This window comes from Coenobita brevimanus, chromosome 98 (genome assembly GCF_032717465.1).
Source record: "Coenobita brevimanus isolate Jiangsu-jjx chromosome 98, ASM3271746v2, whole genome shotgun sequence".
In the NCBI taxonomy this organism is placed as follows: Eukaryota; Metazoa; Arthropoda; class Malacostraca; order Decapoda; family Coenobitidae; genus Coenobita; species Coenobita brevimanus.
Window position 1 is genome coordinate 4072325 of NC_137051.1, and position 17685 is coordinate 4090009.

Genomic DNA, 17685 nt, shown 5'->3' on the forward strand with positions numbered 1-17685 from the left:
CCACAGGTGGTACTATCTTTTGTATGACTACTGTCTGATTTTACAAGAGAAACAAATGACAACAGAAAGGAAGTTGTACGTAAAACCTTCCCTGCTCTTCTACAATAAGAAGACAGGGTCTGGAAAACAAAGATAGAAAATGCACATAGGACAGTAAACTCTAAACAGCATGCCCAGTGATATGGAACAGGCACTCATTCACACACTGTTCACATTCCTAGAATCCTGGTTCCACCTAACAGGCATATTCATCTGAATATATAGATACACATACAGATAATTAGACTGATAGATAGACATAAATTAAACCATCTCCATCTCTCTTACCATAAATTATTTCACCGGTGTTGAAAAGGAAGTTTGACATAAGGACCCAATAGACGACCTGTGCCCCAACGAGTGTGAGGACAGAAAAAGTGACCGTGAGTCCTTCTGTCAGTCGCCCTGCTGCCCCGTTTCCCACCAGCTGCTTACACACTCGACCTAACTCCTGTCCAGCTCCTTCCAGCCCTGAAAAAATCTTAAATCATATTACATGAAACAATGGAAAAGTTTTGGCATGTTAAGTGAGTTTTAGAGTTCAGAAAGTGCTCCTATATCTGGTTCAACATACTGCAGCAAAGCATAATACTAAGAAAGGAAGCCATGGACAATATAGTTTACTAAGTCTTCATATGCTTGAGTATATATATCTATTGCCAGACGCCATAATCCTGTAAGGGATGGCCATTTGAGTTATTTGTTTTACGGAGAGGGGCACTAACCCTCCACCAACCCACTTGCTGACACGTAGGGAGCACGTATGAGTTGTTTATATGGTTACCACCCAACGTTGTAAATGGTTTCTTGGCTTACAGGAAACCATTTGGCTTGTCACTCAATGTAAAGCCACCTGTAAAGGAAAGAAAAGCAATAAGTGACAAGAGAGATGGGAGAAATAGGAAGAGAGGACGACAGGCACAGAAAAAGAATGATAAAGGCTAAGGAAGAAGTAGGCAGCACTACATCAAGTGAGTGGATGATGGTTGCCACCACCTACCACCCAGTATATATATACATATATATATACCATCATCATCATCATCATCATCATCATCCGGACCTTCTTTCCCACCCAAGGGCAGGGTGAGGAGTAGCAATGTCCAGACAGCCCAAAATTGCCCAATCCAATAGGCCACGCTTCCATTCACTCATCATTCAAGCCCCAGGAATCCTGGCTCTATAGGATACATCAAAAACATTCACCACGTTCTGTAGCTTCACATATTGTATCCGACAGAGACAATCCAGACACTGCCATGTTAAAAAGGGGTGCCAAAAATCCCTGATCATGCACATCTCCTCACAAAATTCATCCAGCCAGCTCGATCTTGTGTCAGTTCCCTAGCCTCAATGACTTCCAAACCTCTCTTCCTCACACATTCATCCACCATATCTCTCCACCTTCTCCTTGGCCTACTTCGCCTCCTCCCTCCTTCGAATTCGCTCAGATATACCTTCTTCACCAATCTATTGTTATCCATTCTCTCCACATGACCATACCATCTCAGTACACTCTCTTCAATTCTGGTGTCCACCGACTTCCTCACTCCGCATCTTTCACGAATCACATTATTTCGTATCCTGTCCACCCTCTGTACTCCACATACATTCCTCAGCAGTCCCATCTCCACTGCTCTTACTCTTGACTTTTCATTTTCATGCCACACCATGGTCTCACATCCATATGTAAAAGTTGGCACTAACACTCCCTCATGTAGCCTCATGCAGCTGCAACATTCAAGCCTCTGTTTCTTATCAAGGCCTTCATTGCACCAGCTACTTTTCTTCCCTGTGTCACTTGACTTTCAACTTCTTTTGCACATTTTCCTCTCTTTTCTATCACTGTACCCAGGTATTTGAACTCTCTTACCAATTCCAGTCTCTCTCCATTCACTGTTACATTGCACTGGGAGTCACCTTCTCTCTCAATAACCATCACTTTACTCTTTTCTACATTTACTCTCAAGGAACGATGCTTACAGACATTAGCAAAACTCTGCACTAGCCTACCAAGTTCTTGTCCGGTACTTGCAAGCAGTACTGCATCATCAGCATACAACAAATTTGAGATATTCCATCCATCACCACTCATTACCAATGCCATCCCTCTCTCCATTACTCGTGTTTTCACTTCTCTCATCACCCCATCCATATATACATTGAACAACCATGGGGACATCACACAACCTTGTTGCACACCCACACTGATTGTGAATCATTCACTTGGATGCCCATTAACCCTGACACATGCTTCACTACCATCATAAAAACTCTTCACGGCACCTAACAGCTTACCCTCTACACCATACATGCACAAAACTTTCCACAATCCTTCTCTGTCCACTTTGTCATATGCTTTTTCCAGATCCATGAATGCCATAAACACCTTATGGTCCTTCTCACAAGCCTTCTCTACTATCTGTCTCACAGCAAATAGTTGGTCCACACATCCTCTGCCACTCCTAAAGCCACCCTGTTCATCACTCACTAGGACTTCTGATATCTTTCTTACTTTCTCTATAATAATTCTTCCATATACCTTCCCTACCACACTCAGTAAGCTTATGCAACGATAATTCTTGCACTCACTTTGTTCACCTTTATTTTTGTACAGGGGTACAATCACAGCCTTTTTCCACTCTGCAAGCATAGTTTCACTCATCCATGCCTTCTTACATATCTCCAACAAGCACTTCATTCCATTCTCTCCACTACATTTAAGCATCTCTGCATACACCTCATCAACCCCAGCTGCTTTCCCATTTTTCAGTCGCTTCACAGCACTCTTCACCTGTGCAAGTGTCATATCTCCTGGCACTGCATTCCTTCTCTGCACACCCCCAAAACCAATCATGTTTACAGCTGCTCTGCTCTCTCTATCCCCATTCATCAGGCTTTCAAAATATTCTTTCCATCTGGTCCTTACTTCATCTTCATGGGTTAATAATCTACCACCTGCATCCTTCACACCATCCCACTTCTTACCGCTTTCACTTCTACATTTCCACACCTCTTTCCACAATAACTTTCTATTTTCAAAGTAGTTCATAATTTTTCTTCCTAGATCCTCATTTACCTCCTCCTTTTTCCTCTTCACTAGTCTCTTTACGTTCTTCTTGCTCTCAACATATTCAGTTCTTATTTCAACTGAACCCCTATCCTGTATATATTTTATTTATTACATCTATTTTATATATATATATATAGTGAGCTTGCAATGTATCAGACATGAAAAAGAAACAGTAAAAATGAAAAGATTATTGTTAAAATAACAGAACTCCTCTAACCCATCGTCTTCTGAAGTGTGAGAAGAGTGACTGCAGTGTAGAGAGCGAGCCCAGCCATCCCCAGCATGATGATCAGCCCTCCAACAAAGCCCGCTTGCCCAAACGCCCACGGCATTGTCATAAGTGAAGTGCCCATCATTGTGTTCCAGATGGCAATGCTACAGGAATGTGTGGAATCATCACAAATGGTAAGATATCTTAAAGTTGTCATATCCAATGCGTAAGTACAAGCAGCAAGTACAACAACAACTGAGAGTGATGTTATTTACATCATCATCATCATCATCATGATTTACAAATGAAAAATTAATTTATAGGTACAAAAATGCTGGTATGCTGGAAATATCTTTTGGTAAAAAAAAAAAAAAAAAAAAAAAAAAAAAGGTTAGAAATACTCAATTTATGAATTACCACAACTTAGGAATCACTATGTACCCTATATTAAAAAACTGCATGGAAATAACAGAAGATTCAGCATTCATCCTGGCAACTCTCATTCTGATATACAGATAAACGAGCAGATATACACATTAACCATATGAACGTAATGAAATTCGTTTCATTTACTTCTTGTTACTACTACTAAACTTTTTCCAACATGGGGGAAGCACAATGTAAACAAAGAGTTAACAAGAAGCAGTGCCAAGGCACAGCAAACCCATCCCCAGCAGTCATTTAGTGCTGACGTATAAACAGAACAGGATAGCCAGTCAAAGATGTCACATATCAAATCTAGAGTACCTGTATTCATCATCATCATCCAGACCTCCTTTCCCACCCTAGGGCAGGGTGAGGAGTAGCAACATCCACACAGCCCAAGTTTGCCCAATCCAATGGGCCACGCTTCCAGTCACTGATCATTCAAGCCCCCAGAATCCTGGATCTGTCTGATACGTCAAAATCTTTCACCACATTCTATAGCTTCACATAAAAAAATCTGACAGAGTCAACCCAAATGCTGTCACATTAAAAAGGGGAGTCAAATCCCTGATCATGCACTTCTTCTCACAACATTCATCCAGCCAGCTCGATCTCTGTCAGTCCCTTAGCCTCACCGACTTCCGTACCTCTCTTTCTCACGCACTCATCCACCATATTCCTCCACCTTCTTCTTGGCCTATCTTGCCTCCTCCCTCCTTCAATTCCATTCAGTTATACCTTTTTAACCACTCTATTGCTATCCGTTCTCTCCACATGACCATACCATCTCAGTACACTCTCTTCGATTCTGATGTCCACAGACTTCCACACTCCGCACCTTTCACGAATCACATTATTTCGTATCCTATCCACTCTCTGTACTCCACATATATTCCTCTGCAGTCCCATCTCCACTGCTCTCATTAATGACTTTTCATTTTCATGCCACACAGTAGTCTCACATCCATATGTTAAATCTGGCACTAACACTCCTTCATGTAAGTCTCGTGCAGCTGCAACATTTAAGCCACTTCTAACCCCTCCAAAAACATGCCTACATGTCCTACCATTCACAAACTTCATTATGCTTGCTTTTTACTAGCAAACTGCCCTTGACATGACAGGTTAAGATCCTATGAACAAAGATCTAAAATGGTACTAGAAATCACATGAACTCACACTGTGATGTGTGAGGCTTGTTTGCCATCTGCATCTGGTGCATGACCTGGGATGTAAGGAAGGAAGAGCTGTGGAGGCACCACATGATCTGGGATTACCTGCAAATTAATTATGACACTAATGTCAGTAAAGTATACAGGCACTATCTGACTCTGATCAAAAAGTCTCTCAAATCACAGCAACTGAGGAGGAAAGTCTGGATATCTTCATCCTTCAATGATGATTCACAAACCTGGGCAATTATGACCGTAAGAATGCACTGTACATATTGTAAGCTTATACATTACAGTACTTAGTTATGCAGGTCAAATTGGAAAGCTTAAGTGATCTGGTAACTAGGAAATGGGTTTCAAGAACACTTGCATATTTCAAATTTTTAAAAAATAAATTACATTAATGATTCTATCAATCTACCTATCTAATGACAGATGCCTTAATCCCGTAAGTGATGGCCACAAACAAATCGTCTCCGTGTTGCCCTGTCCCCCCCCATTTCACTGCCCTGCTCCCAGCTCACACACCCCTCTCTCATATACCTCTCCCCGTCGCTCAGTGGGTTAGAGAGCTCCACTCTGACCGAAGGGTTGGAGGATCGAATCCACCCAAAGGCCATTGGTAGACATCAGGAAGGGCATCCGGTCATAAAATGCTACACGCTCCAATCCAAAAGTCCTCTACCCAGGGGCAATGCCTTAACCCTTCGGGGATACCTGGCGTAAAACCAAATTTTTCATCCCTCCATCTCATCCTTGACTCCCTTTCCCTCTCCCCCCCTTCACCTCAATCACATACACTTTCCTCATCAGTCTCTCGCTCTCCATATGGCCAAACCACCTCAATGTATTTCTCCTAACACTTTCTATCGCATCAATACAGTATCTGGTAAATATAAATTTACTGAATTTTTCTCAGCTGAAAAAAAAACAAGGAGCCATGACTTCCAATATGAATATATGGTACACAAAATGCATTATATTTATCACCTGATCAAAAAGGCCTAGTTTTGTACATGTTGTATTTCACCTTCATATCACCAACCACCTTTCTTTTCTAAGAAATTGTACACTCCTCTTCCTTGGTGGTAGGTGGTGGTGACCATCATCCACTCACTTGATGTAGAGCTTCCTACTTCTTCTTTCACCTTTATAATTCAGTTTCAGTATCTGCCCTCCTCTCTTCTGATTTCTCCCTTTCCTTCCTGTCACATTTTATTACTTTATTTTTTCACTTTAGGCAGCTCTACACTGAGTGACACGTGCTATGGTTTCCTGTAGCCCAGGAAACCATTTACAGTGCTGGATGGTAACCATATACCGTAACCAGATAACGGGGTGATATGGAACCTCCTATGGTCCCCCTACTAAGTGAGTGGGGCAATGCAAATCTGGTGTCCATCCAAGAACCAAACATCCACACCTTTCCCCATATCTCATGACAGCCAGGTGCTGTCATCCACAAGGAAGCATTAGTTTACGGCATGGGATGGTCCTGCAGCGGCAGTTGCTTGTCTGTGGTTGATTGGTCTGTTTAGCCAGATAGTACAGAGTAAAACAACAACAACTCTTCTCTTTCTCTGCACATTTACTTCTTTTTCTATTACGGTACAGTACTGCACAAAGACACTTAAACTTATTCATCAATTCATGTCACTCTCTTAATACTGATACCACCAAATCACACCAAGTCTCCTCTCTCGGTAACCATCAATTTACTCTGATCTATCACACATGTACCTTCAGACTACATCATCCAAAGACATTTACAAAGCTTTAAACAAGTCTGCAAAAATATCACTCGCAACACAGACTCCTCTGGTTACATCAGATTTGATGCACTCTGCCCTTCCCCACTCCTCTCTCCGCAGTTCAAATTTTAAACTCTCTCTCTCTCTCTCTCTCTAGCACACACATTGAATATGGTAGTCATGTGTATACAGTATTACAACCTCTCATCCTAACACTGATACTGAACTGCTTATTAAACATTAAGCCACTTACATGTTGCATTACCATAAAACTTCATGCACACTTACACATGCCTTCATAACATCATAAAACTTTACTGAATTCATAAATTTCCCACACATCTCTGCAATACTGTTCATAATCCTTACCTATTAATTCTGTCACACACTTTTTCTAGACCCACAAAGTACCTTACAATCATTGTCTCACACTTTCTCCTCCATCTGTCTTGCTACAAATATCTAATCTACATTACTCATCATTTACAATACATTATATCCTTTATTTCCTCTATAATTATTTGTCCATACACCTTCCCTACAACACTCAGTAAACTTCTTTAATGGTAATTTTTACTCTCAATCTGGTGGATCTTAACGCTTGTACAAAGGAATAGTCAAAGCCTTCTTCAGTTCAATGGTACAATTCCAGTTATTCAAGTTATCTTGCACGTTTCCAATACATATTTTATCGCATTCTTTCCACATTCCATCATTCTGCATATGTTGTACTTTATTCACATCTGCTGCCTTCTGAATTTTCAACTTTCTTTCAGTATTCTTCACTTCTTTCAATATCACATTCTCAGGCATCTCACTTCCTTATCATTCCCATTCATCAGCATTTCAAAACTATTCAGCTGAGGGTAATCTCTAAGACTCTGAAGTATGAAGACAAAAGATATGACATACTATTACCCTTACCAGTGCTTGTTCACTGGGGTGCACATCTGCCCTAAGCCTTGAATAGTAGCGGTAACGGTTGTACAGATGTGCATCCTCACTGGTGGAGTCTGACGGACCTGCCTGTTGTCGCGCACTGCTGATAGAACTGCTGCTACCGACGGGGTGGAATGGACGCCTGGAATTTATCATGGTACCTATGAACTTCTGGGTCAGTAAGCAACAGGAAAGAGGACCAGTATTGTACCAACAAAAACATGAAGCTGTACACAGAGGTTAACCTCTTCAATCCAATGGCATATTTGCCTACGTTCTTCTTCCTACTTAAATATGATTTTATTCAAATTACAAAAGGTCTCTTGTAGCCAAGGAACTAATAATGGTTGCTGCTAACCTCTTCATTTTGAAGCCTCTTCTAATCTAAATGTAACAGTCCAATGGTAATAACAATGACACAAAAAATATGTCATTGAAGTGGTTAATTCTCTTTCAAATGTGTTTCTAAAATTTCATCATTCATTACATGGGCACCAATATTGTATCAGTACCTTTTTGGCTTGTTCTCAGCTGTATATGGTGATGGTCCCACTCTAGTTGTCCATGAGGTACTGTAAATGACAGAGTTATTCAGTTTTAGTTCATTTAATATCTGTTATTTTCAAATTCACATAACTACAAATATACACAAATCCTTATGAAAACACAAAACAAGACATGTACTAACACTTTAATACAATATGCAACATCATAAGCTATCTTATGAGAAGTACATACAAACCCAGAAAAAGATGAAGATGGTCGGATAAGAGGAGTACGTTCATTGACAAGACGGGGAAGTGAAGACGAGGGAGGAAGGTTGTAGGGATGACTTAGCATAGTGTTACATCGAATAAGAGGTGGCATTGGCTCCTGTGCCTCCTCTTCCCCTTCAACCTCTTCATTTTCCCTGCCTCTTTCATTTTCGCCATCTTTTCCAGTCTCATCTGAGGCTTCTCTACTATCAGGTACTGGTAGAGAATCTGTGGCTTCCCCACCATGGACCTGTATAAGAATCCCACTGTCTTCTTCTGTGGGCTGATCTCCATCACTTCTATCCATTTTTCTGTTAAAAGTAAAAGTGTACTTCAAGTGAACAAACAAAATAAGCAGAAATAAAAGTAACTAGCATAGTACTGGTAAAGAAAATTTGTCAAGCGTACAATATTCCCCCCCCCCAAGGAGAACTTTACTATATTCAAAATTTTCCTGTAAAAAATATACATAACTTTTATCCAACAATGAAAGCTGTATTGTACAAGTTATTACACACCACTCATAATGTTAAAATACAGCACTAAAAACACACTTGGGTTACATACTGTATCTGGCTACCTGTCACAATAAACATCATGTACCCCATACATTTCGGACACAGCAACAGAGTCTAATGTTATCAAGTTGGTTTTAGATAAAAACTGGTACCATATAGGTTTCAGCATTCTAGGCACTATGAGTGTTGTTTCTCGTACAGTACAAATACAGTACAGTGCTTGATATTGTACCAATTATCAGTATTTGTTAAACTTTCTGGCACATAAAACATCTGTCCCAGTGGCATAGGACTTGTTATGGAGGATGGTAATAATGAGGATGCAGTGCTCTCCAAACTTACTGTTTACATTAAAAAAAATCCAGCCAGACTGTAGAGCTTCTTGAAATGGTTGAGTGACCCACCGTGCATTAATTCCAGAGATTTCACTGAGGCATTATGGTAATGAAGCAGGACAAAACTGGTAAGCCAGTGCTTCAGGCTATTTCACATTCTCATAAATGGATTTAATCCTTATCAAACTATTACAACAGGTGTTAGTTACTGGTAATGCTGAAGCTTCTGTGATATAAAAGGAACAGGAGAAAACCACAGACTATACATTAATTCCTCTCCATGATATGTTCCATGCGTGTCGACAAGTGGGATGGCAAAGGGTTAATGCTCCTCCCTTTAACCCATGGATTGTAAGCCGCAGTTCAGGCTGGGAAACGTTGCGTTATGGGCCACAACTCAGACTGTGCAAAATCTTCCAGTGGTCGTGCATCACCGGTAACTACTCCACCCCCTACACAAACTTACACGTGGCGCTATGCAAAGACGGAGAGAAACAGATTTTTTTTCACCAGATAATGCCCTGGATGATTATCTTCAAGTTTATAATGGACAAAAAATAAATAAATACATTTTTATTTATTGTGCACCACGGGGTGGGATAAAAAAATAAAAAAAAAGCTAATTGCACAATCCATGGATTAAAACCAGACATGGGGTAATAGTAATATGTAATAGTCATAGTAACAGACTATTACAGGGTTTTCAAAGTAATAGTAATAGATCACAAGTTCCTGGCTGTAATAGTAACTGTAATAGTAATAGAAGAAAAAGTAATAGATAATTGTATGTTACTTTCCCATTACTGTACAGGCACTTCTTTAATATCGTTTACCATAATCAATAAAAACAGCCTTCTCACCTTGGTTACCTGTTGGCTGCTCTCCAAGCTGCAGGTACACCACATGAGACCATGCAGAATGGAGAGTGGTCAACAGGCCATCAGGTGATCTAGAAATACTTTGCATTCAGTGGAACAGCCTCCCAACGATAATGAAAATAAAAACCATTTTCAATTTAATTAATACTGTTATCATAAATAATATATTTATAGTAATAGTAATACTAATAGATGACCATTAAAGTATTTATAATAGTAATATAATAAAGAGCAATTGAAATTAATAGTAATAGTAACAGAAACCCAGTAACAGACCCCATGTCTGTCTTTTTCTATCCAACTCTCTAATGCAAGAGTTAACCATTAATCCCAGTCCTTCATTTATGCAACAGGTCAACTCTGGAAATGTCTCCCTCTGTCTTTATTTCCAACTTCCTATGATCTCCAGTCTTTCAAACGCACTGTGTCCAGGCATCTTGAAATGAACAGATCGTGAATTTGGCTCTCTTTTGTATTGTTTTTGTTTTTTTCTTGGAACAATTGGTTTGTGGGCTCCTGGCCTTTGATTCCTTCTTCCTTGCATTAAAAAAAAAAAAAAAAAAAAAAAAGAGAGAGAAAGAGAGAGAGAGATCCATTTTCAGCCCTCTGACTGGCTGAATCAGAACCATAATGCACCAGCAGAAACAAATGCATACCATCTATGACCATAATGCATCACCAAGAAACAAAAAACACGTCGTTGAACAAATCGTATGGAAACCACCGGCACAAAAACACATTACAGACCCAACTACAGTATATCTCGCTTATTTTTAATTTGCAAAAGATATGTCACAGAAGAAAGTTGACCTAGAACTGTACAACATATTCACATTTTTATTTCTTGGGAATCTGGTAGTGTATTATGGTTTCATAAACATTATCCAAGGAAATCCCCTACTGGTGACTCAAGGGTGAAAAGGTACAGGCAGCCTAGGTTTGCATACTTTCACAAACCAGTGGTGCACTTCTGATTTTATTCTGGTCATCACCAGGCAATTTTATTCCATCAAAGGAAACACCTACCAGCATCACCATCCAGGAAAAAACACCTTCGCTATAAATGACATTCCACCACACTGCCTGTGTATAGCAACTTTTGGCTACACACTGCAGCACCCAGACATTAACTGAGTTACTCTGACCATGCAACAACTGGAAGTTCTATCCTCCTCCTTTAATGTTAATCAGTATGAACTGGATTGTCAAGGTTAACATTTGTTGGGTTCACTGAATGTAAACAAACCTACTTTGCTGCAGCTTGCATTCACCACAGATGATTGAATTTTCCAACCGTAATCGAAAACAAGATATGGCGGGAGTTTGTTCACACACAAAAAAAACAGTTTGAATAAAACTTCCACTCTCGCACGACCAAACAACTACCAACATTTAACCACTCAAGCACGTCTTTTCTTCGTCCCCAGTCTCCACCTCCAGTATCAAGCAGTCACTTGTTTCGCACCTACAGCCACCAGTACATCTTTCTCTTTTACCAAAGACGCCCCATAATTTCCAGTAAGCGCGAGCTGGGACGTATCAAGATGACCTGAGGCTAATCCACGTGATATTGTTGCCAGGCCAAGGTCCAGCTGACTTTTGTTTACTTCTGCAAATAGCAGAGCAGACTGCAATCACGGGACTTCAAGGCCATCGTACTTTTATGACAAAATTTTTGTACAGGATAAGTTTGAACTCGTATACATACAGTACAGTATATATATATATATATATATATATATATATATATATATATATATATATATATATATATATGAGAGAGAGAGAGAGAGAGAGAGAGAGAGAGAGAGAGAGAAGCAGTGTTCTAAACATGCTATTACGAATTACATATATATTTTGATGCTAAATGGATAACTACAGTTCTAAAAGATGCTATTACTGTATTTTGATGCTAAATGGATGACCACAATTGCTATCATAATGTAATGAATGTAAAAAACGAACTCAGGTAGATACTGATGAGATACTCCACACTTTTGTTTGTAGCCTACCTTCACCTCAAGCTGAAAGACGACTGCCCGGTAGTGACTTGGGTGGGGCAGGCCTCCTCCCCCTCAATTCCTTATCATACACACGGAAGGAACAAGCGATATCTTACCTCCGGGCATGCTGAAGCTAATCTAAACAGATACGACGAAACAATAGTCTTCCTGCATTTTCGTTTACAACCTGAAAAAAAAGAATCTATGAAGAGTTCAAGAGAACGTAATATCTGTAATTAGTAATAAAAATCAACGCCTTGAAACAAGCCACAGATTAGGTGAGATAGTCCCTTCTCTCAGTATATTTAACTCTGTATTGTAATATAAACATGTCCCTTATGTGGCACCAATGATAGCTTAGAGATAGTTTTTGTCAAGTATATTGGCTGGGTCATTCATTAATCATATTTATATTGGTTTACCTGAGGTAGGCCTCACAGAACAAATAATGGAGTAAAGACAAATAGTTCCTTGTGATAGTGAAAGTTTACTGACGGAAATAGAACAGGAGTGTCCTTTTGCATAATGATGTAGTGCTGTTTTAGAGGCAAAAACAAAGGTAAAGGAGGGGGCAGACGCCACAAGGAGCTTAGCCGTGGGGCTCCTTTGAGCCTGTGGCACGTTTTTACCCAAATATCCTGGGATACAAGGCCGCTCCATCGTCCAGGTTATCAAGTTACCTTCCCTATAGGTACTCATTTTACCTACCACTCCATTAAGGGTGGATGGACACCTGAGTCAAGTGTGACGCCAACTGCCCTGGGATTCGAACCGCAGCGCTAAAGGTCGGCAGCTTTACAGTCAGCGACACTGATCTTTAAGTCACCGCGGCTTAACCTGGATGACGCAGTCATGGCCTCGAATACGTTGTATCCCAAGATATTGGGTGAAATAACTGCCACAGGCTCAAAGGCCTAAGGTACGGAGATTAGCACCGTCGTTAAGCGCCTCATGGCGCCTGCTCCCACCTTTACCTTCGCTGTTTTAGCGATCCTTCAATAAATCTGTATATCTATAGTCAGACGTCTTTCCGTAAGGGATGACAACAAACAAATCGCCTCCACGTCGCTCTGTCCTCTACTGTTTGACTGCTCTCCTTCTAAATCACACACATCTCTCTCATAGAACTTTCCACTTCATCCTGCCACCTAATTATCACTGGTCTTCCCCCTCCCCACTTTTTGGGTATCTCAATCACATACATTCTCCTAAAGTCAGTCTCTCACTCTCCATTCTCTCCACATGGCCCTTAATATATGATTTTGGATAAGATAGACAACATTACTTACATCCATTACCCTCTCCTTTCCCCCTGACCCGTACCACTCTCACCACTTTTTTTTTTTTTTTTTTTTCCACTCTAAAACTTAGTATCCAACCTTCTCCCATATTCCAGTTCCAACCCTGATGTCTTTCATACTACTTAATTTCATTCATTCCAATATGCTCTCTTGTTTTCTTCATAGTTTCCCTCCTGTCCCCACATAGGCTACCTCATCATCCATTCTTATTATCTCCCTAAAGAATGTCATCGTACAAGAATGGCTAGTCCGTCTTTTCTATGGATTTACCTTTCCCATACAGACATTAGTCTGTAGAATTAACATATAAGTTAGGAAAGCTCCGAAACCAAGGTGAATGCTACTGCATAACCCGGAGAACGTTATTTTCATCTGAACTTCCTTAAAGTCTTAACTGATCATCCGTCTCTAACCCTGGGTGAGGTAATTCCAAGTTTTGATTTTCGGTATCACTGCCTAAAGGGTGACATCAATAGCATGTGCAACATCTGTGCATGCAGTAGGACTCTTGAGTTTCTGGAAACAAAGTATCTACTCTACGCCATGTAATCGAATAAGCCTACGAGTTACATAGACAAATAACTTTATTTAAATACCTCAAATTGAAAAGGATAATGTCTGTCAGGATTAAATCAAGCTCTGTCTTTGGTTGCACATTTATTAGGAAATTATAGTTTCTGTGATGACTGTCCAATAGAGCTGCTGGTCTCGTCCTCACATTCAGAATGTCACAGGAGTTTATCTGTTGATCTGCTCCAGTTTGCTATAATAGTACTCATGCGTTTTATTTCCACGTTGTGTTATCTGGGCGCAGTTATAGGCTTTGTTCCCAAAGAGGTTCTGACAACGATTTTTATTTATTTATTTACTTTCAGGGTAAGATTTAAGGAAGGGAGTAAGCCTGGAACACAACCCATCTAATTTGTTCTAAAATTGTTGTGGTGACTTTTTTTTTTTTTTTTTTTTCTGCTCCAAGACGATTTCATTCAACTTAGGGTTGACGTACATTAAAGAAGAGTGATCTAACCCCTCCATTTCGATGAGACTCTCCTTAAGCTGAAAAGAATCGTAAACGTTGCCAATATTATATATGCATAAAACAGACGTCATCGCAGTGGAGTTAATGATACATCTGCTACAGACTTTAAGAAGAGGGAACTGTACTGTATATGAGAAGTGTTGTACATATTGGCTCCAAGACAAAGGTTGACAACAATACAGTGCTGAATATAACTTGTAAATGTCAGAGAATAAAGTAGTTCCTCCTCCATAGCTTCCCTGTGGTAAATGGCTGTTTAGAAATAGTTCGCATCGCCTGTTCTTAAGGACTTTCCAGCGTACTATCCTGCATCCAATTCTCTTATTATTTCCCGTCTTGAATTTCCAGGTTGTGGAATTTTACTCTTGTATCTACTACTCCCCGAAGTCCCTCCTAGTAAATGATATCCCATAATATCCTGTGTCAAGAATTTACGTTTCCATATCCCGTTCTCCCAGCATCTCCATACTTCCCACCATTTCCCATTATTCCCTTTTCCCAAAACTTTCCGCTTCGACTCCCATTCTCCTAAACCTATCCCCATCTTTCCATTTTAGCGTCTGCCGGCGTTGCGCATGTTGCTGAGGTCCTGTGAGCCGAGCAGGGTGTTGAGCAGCTCGGAATTGCGCTTGTTAGTGCTGAGCAGAGGCAGGGGGCGGGGGGGCAGCCTCACCACCACCACAGGCACCGTCCCCTTCACTACACCGTCCTGGAAAAATCAGGGGATTGCCAGCTAGAAAAATAAGGACTATGATATGACTAACATAAAAGTGACTCATTCTACATACCATCCTAAATAATAAGGATACTGTAGAAAATTATAGCTCAGATAAATAAAATTGGTGGTCGGTGCCAGCGACCATCATCTACACACTTGATGTAGTGCTTCCTACTTCCTTCACCTTTATCATTCACTTTCTGTGTCTGTCCTCCTCTCTTCCTATTTCTCCTACATTTCATGTCACTTTTTATTGCTCATTTTCTTTTCAGGTGGCTTTACAATGAGTGACAAGGCTAAATGGTTTCCTGTAAGTCAGGAAATCATTTACAACGCTGGATCGTAATCTTATAACCATTCCATACGAGTTTCCTACGTGTCAACAAGTGGGTTGGCGAAGGGTCAGTGCCCCTCCCTGTAAAACGACTAACTTTAAGATAAACGGCCACCCCTTACGGGATTATGGCGTCTGGATATAGATAGATAAATAAATAATGTTGACTTTAAAAGAGCGAAAACAAATTCATTCCCTACTCCTTTCTAGGAAAGGTAGAGTAGGGGCAGATAAAGAATACAGACCTCGCGTGAGGAAAAAAAAAGAAAAAAAAAAGACTCCCTTCACCAAGGTCTAGGGAACGTCTTCTGGACTCATGAGAGCAGTAGCGTGGCTAGGTCTCGAGAAATGGGGAGGCCAAAGTGGGGACAAGCCCTATTCCGGCGGGTACACTAATCTGAAATTTCAGGTGGGGGGGGGGGCGAGCGGCATGTCAAAGTTTTAACTGAGGATCCTGGACTCTTACAGGCCACCCGTACTTACATCACTGCGTAGGGGATGGCCAAACAAAACGTAGGTCACTAGGGCTTTAAGAGTGAAATGAAACAGACTCCCTTCACTATGGTGTGTGTGTATATTTATATATGCATATTAAGGTGAGTGTTGTACCTCCTGCGGTGTATCCTGAAGCCATGCTGGGTGTGGGGTGGCTGAGGCCACCAGCAGGGTCACCAGCAGGCTCATCAGCAGCAGCCGACCACTGGCACTGATGCTGGGAGGTGTCATGGCGGCTGTGGGGTGTGAGGGGTTATTTATCATGAGCAATATTGTGTTTTAGCAAGAAGAACAAGGACAGTAAAGTGCAGACCCTTCCCATGACTCTTGTGCTTTCTGCAAATCAAAATCTGAGTTGTGAGAGGGGAATATCGTAAGTCTGTTTGTGAATCAGGATCCAGAAGCGTTCTTCAGCCATGTAAAGCTTTATGCAAGTAGGAACTCACCTCCGAGGTGGACCCCTACTCACTAAAGGACGAAATACTGTATTATGAACTTCCTGAAAAGTCATAGAGACACATGATCAAAGGTCATACTGTCATACCAACTAAAAACCTGGGTAACACAAGAACAGATAGACATAAAGATACACAAACAAATGCCGGACAAGCACATGTACAAACTCTTTGGTAATCAACTACTGGGACTTATCTTAAGGGAATTACACAACTTGATATTAGCATAACTTTAATTCCTATGCATCAATAATAGCGGTATGGCTACTTAGGTAATTTTTTAGTTTTTTAACTACTAGGATTTATTTTGCTGAACAAAATTGTCTGACGTTAGCCTGAAAAACATCAAAATGCACGTACAATAGCGAAAGGGTTAAGGATGGTGTAGGAAGAGAAGAGAAAGTGAGGGCAAGCGTAGTGTTCCCTTCGTCACCACCTACCTTTGGGGTCTGGTGGTTGAGTGAAAAGAGGAGTGCTGGTTGTCCTTTTATATAAGGTTCAACAGGCATCCCCTCGATCCCTTCCTCCCTCATTCCCACCGTCGCTCCCCTCCCTCCTATGCCTTCCCACCTTTCCTCCTTCTCTTCCTTCCTTTCTCCCCTCCCTTCTTTCCCCTCCTTTCCTCTCTCGACAGCCTGCACCCATACCCTTTTTTTCCCACATTCTCCCTCATCACCCCCACTCTCCCTTACTCCCTCTTTCTGCGCCTGATTCCCTGCCACTTCCTTTCCCCCCTCATTCTCCGTCCCCTGAGGCTCCTCATCTCAAAAGTCAAAAAGCGTATAAGAAATTCATGAAGCATTCCCAACACGCTCCTTTCATCACAGTCTCTCTCTCGCCTAAGCTGAAAAAGGCTTCTGTTGGTAGCAATGATTTTTCAGTTAATTTAGGTTCTTTAATATCACTTACGTTCACCTGTTGAACTAATTATTATTATTATTATTATTAGTAGAAGTAGTAGTAGTAGTAGTAGTAGTAGTAATAGTAGTAGTAGTAGTAGTAGTACTAGCAACAGCAGCAGCAGCAACAGTAGTAGCAGTAGTAGTAGTAGTGGTCATAGTGGTGGTGGTAGTAGTAGTAGTAGTAGTGGTCGTAGTAGTAGCAGTAGTAGTAGATTCAACCCGTCTCATCTGAATATGAACCACGTGGACTGCAGGCTGAAGTTGCCCTCCTCGTGCAGTCCATCATCCTCCATTCGGGGGATAGGGAAGGAATCAAAGAACGTTTGTGTAACTGGGCAGCA

At 40.9% G+C, this 17685-nt stretch overlaps 2 protein-coding genes across 2 annotated transcripts in view; both read right to left on the bottom strand.

Moving 5' to 3' along the window:
• Positions 1-11613, bottom strand: part of LOC145414106 (neutral amino acid transporter 9-like) — a 31345-nt gene extending 19732 nt beyond the window's left edge. The window contains exons 1-7 of the mRNA XM_080283665.1: positions 11488-11613; positions 8354-8677; positions 8124-8192; positions 7597-7753; positions 4929-5026; positions 3330-3487; positions 328-510 (exon numbers count right to left, since the gene is read on the bottom strand). Of these exons, the coding sequence (XP_080139791.1) occupies positions 328-510; positions 3330-3487; positions 4929-5026; positions 7597-7753; positions 8124-8192; positions 8354-8673 (985 nt within the window). The 5' untranslated portion in view covers positions 8674-8677; positions 11488-11613. The remainder of the gene's footprint in view (positions 1-327; positions 511-3329; positions 3488-4928; positions 5027-7596; positions 7754-8123; positions 8193-8353; positions 8678-11487) is intronic.
• Positions 11614-14993: 3380 nt separating this feature from the next.
• Positions 14994-16218, bottom strand: LOC145414163 (uncharacterized). The gene is made up of 2 exons (XM_080283729.1): positions 16102-16218; positions 14994-15149 (listed from the first exon to the last, which is right to left on the bottom strand). The coding sequence occupies exons 1-2, from the start codon at positions 16216-16218 to the stop codon at positions 14994-14996; spliced, it is 273 nt and encodes a 90-aa protein (XP_080139855.1).
• Between the last annotated feature and the right edge of the window lie 1467 nt (positions 16219-17685).

What these genes read in the sequence shown, in the direction of transcription:
- LOC145414163 (XM_080283729.1), bottom strand. Translation starts at nt 16,218, where the DNA reads ATGACACCTCCCAGCATCAGTGCCAGTGGTCGGCTGCTGCTGATGAGC. An exon ending in TTCAGGATACACCGCAGGAG is followed by an intron (nt 15,150 to 16,101) that starts GTACAACACTCA and finishes TGATTTTTCCAG; the next exon opens with GACGGTGTAGTGAAGGGGAC.